Genomic DNA, 7,407 nt, shown 5'->3' on the forward strand with positions numbered 1-7,407 from the left:
GAGTATAATAATATACTGGTATACAATATAATCAACTGTTTCATTTGTTAGTAAAGGTGCAACTTGTTAAAAGAACGGTCAGGCTTTGCCAGCGGTAGGTTGATAAAGTTCTGATAAAAGTAAAATTTAAACTAATTACAAACTGTGTGAGTTTTTTCACAGGGTTGATTGTTGTACCCCTTAACAATTTCACAAACACTTGGTACTTAACCAAAGTTCTTTAAATTGTGAACCGAATAAATTTTGTTGTCTTCAAATTTCCAAAGTTGCACTTCCGCACTGTTTATATTTTTGGCGATACGAATACGTTTTGTCTGGACTACTCTTGCACTGGCAGGCCAGTTTGTTTCAAAGCCTTAATTATGTAAAATAACTAATGTGTGTTGTGAAAATAATTACAGTAATGGAAAGTTGATGATGTTATTTTTACCTTTAATAAACGGTACTGACATAAAATTATGATTGCCGTTAACAGTAGGAGACTGGACGCTTCTGAAGAAACTTGTGACGAAGTTAATATGATAGAAGATCAAGAACCAGATAATAAATCCACCATGGAGGAGATCGACAGTTGTGATATCAAAAACAATGTTATTGAAGTCGTCCACACTATAAAACCGTTAACGGCAATGGAATACCTCTGCGGAATATTCAAATTTAAACTCGTCAATGGAGAAATACTGTCTCCCAACAAGATCATGAAAATGGTTGCTTTGTTGTTCATATTTGTTTACTACGCCACGTTCCTTATCAGTTTGAAAGCACCCGCTATGAAGAACGACACTGATAATATGTTGCGACTAATCAACGCAGTCCCTTCCATGGTAACACTTATTCACTACTTAGTGTCTGTTATAAAAGCTTCATTTGCTAGTAACTTAAAATATCAAAATATTATAACAACACTTGCAGAACTAGATCAAATGATACTAAGCAACAACTTCGGTGATTATTATGGAAAATTACGATCTACTACAAATAAGTATGTGATCTGCTTAATCATCACTCACATAATTCACGCCACAATTTTCATGAAGACACAAACAGTTTATCTCATGGAAATGTGTAATTGTCATTTGTATTTGTTTCAAAAGACCGAATTATTGGGTTTTTGTACGCTTATCGCCATGGTACGTAGCCGACTTTTGGTTTTAAACAAATATCTGTCTTCATTTGTTCAAGAGCAAGAAAAGAAAAACGTTAAAGTTTTTACTGTTACCGAAAGAATCTGTGCAACACAGGACAAGCTTAATTTCATAGGTCGTCCGTCAGAGAAAAATTACAAAATTCGAGATTTATCAACAATTTACGACACCATTGGTCAGGTCTGTGACTTAGTTAACGACGTTTTCAATTTCAAGTTGTTCTTTACGGTCTTGTCACTGTTCATGTATGTAATCGTAACTATTTGGATCTCATTGTACTACTATCGCTCATCTGATTATGATTCAAATAATATGATTAACGTTGCGTTGTGTTCTACAAGTACTATTCTCACTTTGGCCTGTATATCGTTTGCTTGTGAACAATTACTTTTAGAGCGGAAGAAGTCTAAAATACTTATTAATAAGGTAATAATGAACTATGGTCTGCCGAAGACCATGAGAGTGCAGGCGAAAGCGTTCATGGAGCTGGTGGAGTCGTGGTCGCTGCGAATCTTCATCTACGACATGTTCTCGGTGGACATCACGCTCATGCTGAAGTTCATAAGCGTATCAACGACCTTTCTGATTGTTCTTATACAAATTGCTAATTTGATTTAGTTTTCCAGATTTCTGACATCAAACAAAACTATGGCTATAGAATGATATAAAATTAGTGTAAGGATATTTCACTTGAATAGTTAACTAGGGTTTCTTTATGTCACCTTGTTGTATTTTTAAATGTGCCGTGGTTGTCGCAAAGTTGTATGTGTGGAATTATATAACTTACTATTGTGATTAAGATTGTAGTAATAATGAAATTAATAGTATACATATTGTTTGATCAATAAGGTTTAGATGGTTGTTTTTCGATGTTCGTTTTAATTGTTAATTAATGGTACCTATGTGTGTTAAGAGTGCAAACTAATGTATTTAAATAATAAATGATGCTAGCTATCATTTGCTTTTTTCTTCTTTCTTTCTCTTTTTTTTCTCTTTAGTATGCGACTTACGAGTACACAAAGTCCTTGAAATTTAAAGAAGGTGTTTTTATAATTTTACTGTTGGATGGATTTGACTATGGTGTTAGAATAATTGTCGGGATAAAAACCCTCCGCAGTAAGGTTCATTTAATACATGCTTACATTAGAACCGGCAATGCAACAGAAATTTAAAGTTGAAGAAAACCAAAATCGTAAACTTAGATTAAAATCGAGTAAAGATTGATGAAGATCGTCTTTAACTCTTTAAATGTCAATTACTGATGAAACAATAGTAAAGTGGTTTTCTATTTCTAAATACAGAAAGGAAAGTCAAATAAAGCTGCAAGTCTTTTATTAACACTTTAATTCTAATCTAATACTAACACACAAGCATTGTACAAACGTTTCTACATATTCATATTCATTTAAATGAAATGAGATATTTGTACAATCACAATCAAATACGTCGTCGATACGCTTATGAACTTAAGCATGAGCGTTATGTCCACCGAGAACATGTCATAGATGAAAATCCGCAGAGGCCACGCCTCCACCAGCTCCATGAACGCCTTCGCCTGCACTCTCATTGTCTTCGGCAAGTCGTAATTCATGATGACCTTGTTAACAAGAACCTTAGTCTCATTGCGGACCAAAAGCAATCGTTCACAAGCTAGCGATATAAGGGCTACGTTCAGAATTGCGCTGAAACACCAAACTGCTATATTTACCAGTTCACCAGAATAATTTTCAGGCTGCTTGTAATAGAAGAGCGATGTCCAAATGGTGATCACGACATAAGTAAAGGTTGATACAAGAGTCATGAATATCTGAAAGTTGAAAGTTTCGTTGATCATGGCGCAGACCTTCCCAATAGAATCATACGTCGTGGCCAGGTTACGGATTTTGACATTACTTTCCGAAGGCCTCCCAATGTAGTTGTATTCTTCATCAGAGTCCTTTTGTTTATCTCTCACAGTGAACACCACAATGTTATGTTTTTCTTGCTCATGGACAAATGTTTTCAAATATTTATTGATCATAAGTAGTCTGCTCTTCATCATAGCAACATATTTACAGAAAACAACAATTTCTAGTGTTTGTACGTAGTACATCGGTAATACGATGATTCTCATGAGTTGAATGTCGTTTTCAGTTACCAAGTCTATGATGACGTTAATAATATGACAAATTGTGAATAAAGCAATGAATTTTATAGTTTCCGAACGTGAATTCTTATAAAAATCAGAGGATGTTTCAACGTTTAACATGGAATCTAATTCCCCAAGGACAGTCATTATGCGAATGTTAAGCGCATTGACAAGAAAACTTGCTGTTATTGCGGAAGTGGTGTATTGAATCAAAACAACAACGGTGGGGACTTCGTCCATGGTGTCTATTATATTTTCAGCACCGGTCATCACGGCCGGTAATTTAAAGTTCATGACAAACAATAAGAAAATTACAGCCAAAGACAGAATACCAAATATTTTTATTCTCCAGCTTGATGGTCGTAACTCTCCGTCAACGAGCTGGAATCTGTATATGCCGTAGAAGTATTCCAGAAAAATCAGTGGCTTTATTGTGTAGACGATGCTAGCAATTTTCTTTTTATAGTCCCGTTGAGCATCTGGTTTTGGATGCAACTCCTGTACTTTTTCCTTCGCCATATTTCTCTTCTCTTTCTGCTCTTAGGTTACTGCGACGTTTCGGTTACGTCTATTAACGAACGTGTTTCCAACAAATTTGAATTGTTATTTGACGTTTGACGCATTCTAAGCAACTAAAAATAAATTTCCATTGCGATAATTAATTACCTACTTGGTATATCTAGTAATAAAATATTCATACAGTAGGTGCTACCTCGGACCCGACAAAGCAGGTAACGTGGAACAATAATGACAAAGTCAATTGCTTTTATTACTTAAATGCATTAAGTAAGTGTGTAGTGTCCGTTTCGAGAACTTTTTGTTGATACCGTATATATCCATGACAACCCACAATGGTAGGTACTTAGGTATATATGTGTATTTGACGGGAAATGAAAATAAGGATAAGGAATATCATAAATTATCAAGGGCATCGAATGATAAAAGTGATGATGAATTTTGTTAAAATTAAGGTCGTATTTAATGGATACTAATACATTCTTTATCAAAACCTAGATCGAACTCAAGACCTTGTTTTAGAAACAGATGTTTATTATGTTTAACAAAACAGAATCGGATATTATATACGTAGGTACATATATCAAATTACTTCCTAGGTACCTGTTCCAACGGGTTCGCTTTGACAAATAAAAAATGATGCCACCGAAACAAATCGGGATACATCGCATCCTTTGTGTTAATCCTGGCTATAACCTATCTGCGTACTAAATTCAAATCATACAAATCCGTTCAGTGAATTTCCCTTGAAAGAGTAACAAACTTCCATCCATACTTACTAACTTTCGCGTTTATAATATTAGTAGGATTATTAATATAAGTACTTACTTACTTTACTTGCTACTTTACCACTCTACATTTATGTTGTAATGGTTTTGATAATTAAGTGTGGTAGCGACATCTGCATTACATTTGAGACATTTTTTGAAGTCTCTAAGTTAGCTTCAGCTATTCGACACAAGATGGCAGTAGTAGCTTTTAAAGAGAAGCCATGTTCACTTTAGAAGAGTACCTCATATTGATACTTAGTTCAATAGTTTCAATGTGTAACGAATTATTCGTGTGTAACCTAAATGAAACTCCAATAATAATTAAGACATGATATTATAGTAAATTGTTGCATTTGTTCACCAACTAAACTGAAGACGTCTTGTCATGATGGTTATTTTTATTTTTGTTGAATAGTAAATTAATTTCTTGAATTCACAACAAAACTTTACAGTCAAAGGTTTTGACCAAGGATTTAATTGACTGGACTAAATTCCGTTTAACCCGCTCGAAACCGCTCTATGGACCGGATTAAAAGATTTGCGGTAGTTTTAAGTAGAGTCATAGAGTATGAACGAGGAACAAATCCTGCAGTTCAATTTGTATAAACTATAGACATCATTATTAAATACTTTGCTTATTTCTTCTTTGCTGTATATACTGCTTGCCTATCACCACATCTTAATTAGAGCAGTACCTACAGTTGCAGGTGTAGAAGCGAGATGTGGCTCTACATAATATATACGCTGGCTTGCTCCGACTTTGTTTCGTAGTATTCACATAACGTGTATCGAGATACTAATACACCCCTGAATTTCACTTTTAAACATGTTCAAAGGCACCATCATGATAGTAGTAATAACCGTCATATATAGAGCAGTTTAATTGTAAAATTACATAATATTTTTCGCGCCTTTCAGGAGGCTTTTTAGTTGATAGATACATATATTACAACTGTTTTGAGAATTTTTAAGTATATTTTATCTCAATTGTAAGTTAACGTAACTTTTTACTGGTAAATAGGCAGGGAGAGCTTCTACTCTACTTTTAAAAACTCTCGGTGAAAAAAATATATGGCGCGTAATTGCCTCCCGAAATCTCTAGCGCATAAATATTATCTAGGTAATTCTTTAACTTAATTAAGTACCAAGTGCAAAAACGTCTTAGAATGGTGAAAAACAATTATAGGTGGTTAATGTAAGCCCAAGTTTGGCAAGTTCGAACTGTCAGAGGTCCCAGCTGTATATTGCGGACCTGCGCCCGCTGTATCGACCGGGCCTCGTCCTCTAGGCATGGGCGTACATGTATCGATAAATGTATGTGAGGTAGGGATATAGCTAAGGAAAATATTTTTTTATCAGTAATTGTACAGTATACATACCCACATTATTTATTTCCTTCATAGAACACGGATAGTTTTTGTAAGGGCTAGTTAACTGTATTAATCGAATTATCTGTTTTGAGTAGTATTTAATATTATTTTAAAACTTAACAATTAATAAAAAAATACTTAATTGTTGTTCTTAATGTAAAAGTTTCAAAAAGCGGTTCATTGGTAGAAGCATCGCGATAGTGCAGTAAGACATAAAACAAAATTATGGACGAAGGCACGCTCTACCAGTGCGTGTTTTCTCAGTCAGTAATTGAAAGCGCGTCAATAGTATTAAACAGGATGTTAATAGTCGCAAACCACGAAACAGACATCTGTTTCCGAACAGCCCCTAAATCAGACGTTTATGCTAAACAGTGTCCTCCCACTTTCTCGGTCTCTGACCTACTCTGGAGGCATTTGAATAGAGTAGTAAAAATATATCATTTGCATTTAAAAAAGTATTTCAATTTACGACCAATCCATTCTAAATAATAAATACAAAAAGTGAACTTCATAACGCTACACTTTCTATATTATTGATACTGATACCATCGAGGTACCATAATTTATGTAGTATGAGGAAGGCAATTTCAATCAAAGTGTAAATAAACCTAAATGTCGTATATTTTCTTACTATTTTGTTCCACAAACAGGCGATTTTAGCAAGTTTGAGTGTCGATATGTAATCCCAGCTCTACGTGGGAACAGCGAGGAGCCGGGGCGGCGCGGCAGTGGACGCGCGACAGACGCGCGGGCTGCTCTACGCGGCCCCGCTTCGGCCCAGGCAACAGCAACTACACGCTCAGCCGTCACCATGGGCCAAACAGCTGGAGCCGAATGCACGCCAGAAGACGAAGACTCGGAACCACGCATTCGTATCAATCCCACAGAAAAATCTCTGGTAAGTACCTATATAAGTCAATTTCTTCATTCTTAATATCCACGAATAAGAAAGCGTTAAAGAATGTTCACTAAGATAATTCGGCTGTTTTGAATTAACACGGCGCTTAAGATTTTTTTTATTTTTTGGCTTTAAGGGGCATACTTATCGATATTTTTACGTAATAGCTTTAGACCAAAGGACAAGTGAAACTTATTTAGCTAACCAAATTTTTGCTAAACTATCGTCAATATTTAGTGGCATAAGTAGTAAGTAAATGTGCTCGTAAAAGCCCATAAGTGCCATTATTTTCGGTGCTTCAACCATTTATTACATTTAGTAGGTCTCGCAACCTTCATTTACTTTTGCTGAGTGTGTAAATACCCAAATTAATCAATACGTGGATATCTTGTACGACGGCTTTTGTCTAAGTTTTAATTCGGCAGGTATTAAGAACCAACAACTTGTGAAAATGATTAAATGTCGGTTCTTGTGTTTAAAGACAACTACAATAGTCGTTACCGAAATCATTATTTAATTATAAATGACCATATTCAATATACCTTTATGTTATTATTCTCAAGCGCCGCTGAGAAGT

At 35.1% G+C, this 7,407-nt stretch overlaps 2 protein-coding genes across 2 annotated transcripts; one reads left to right on the plus strand and one right to left on the minus strand.

Annotated features, from left to right (window-relative positions):
* The first annotated feature begins 11 nt into the window (after positions 1–11).
* On the plus strand, positions 12–2,104 carry LOC113505372. The gene has a single exon (XM_026888035.1). It carries the CDS (start codon positions 459–461, stop codon positions 1,761–1,763), a length of 1,305 nt encoding a protein of 434 aa, XP_026743836.1. The 5' UTR covers positions 12–458; the 3' UTR covers positions 1,764–2,104.
* Positions 2,098–4,572, minus strand: LOC113505373. The gene has a single exon (XM_026888036.1). The coding sequence runs from the start codon at positions 3,790–3,792 to the stop codon at positions 2,551–2,553; it is 1,242 nt and encodes a 413-aa protein (XP_026743837.1). The 5' UTR covers positions 3,793–4,572; the 3' UTR covers positions 2,098–2,550.
* Between the last annotated feature and the right edge of the window lie 2,835 nt (positions 4,573–7,407).

Source organism: Trichoplusia ni, chromosome 25 (assembly GCF_003590095.1).
Source record: "Trichoplusia ni isolate ovarian cell line Hi5 chromosome 25, tn1, whole genome shotgun sequence".
NCBI lineage: Eukaryota > Metazoa > Arthropoda > Insecta > Lepidoptera > Noctuidae > Trichoplusia > Trichoplusia ni.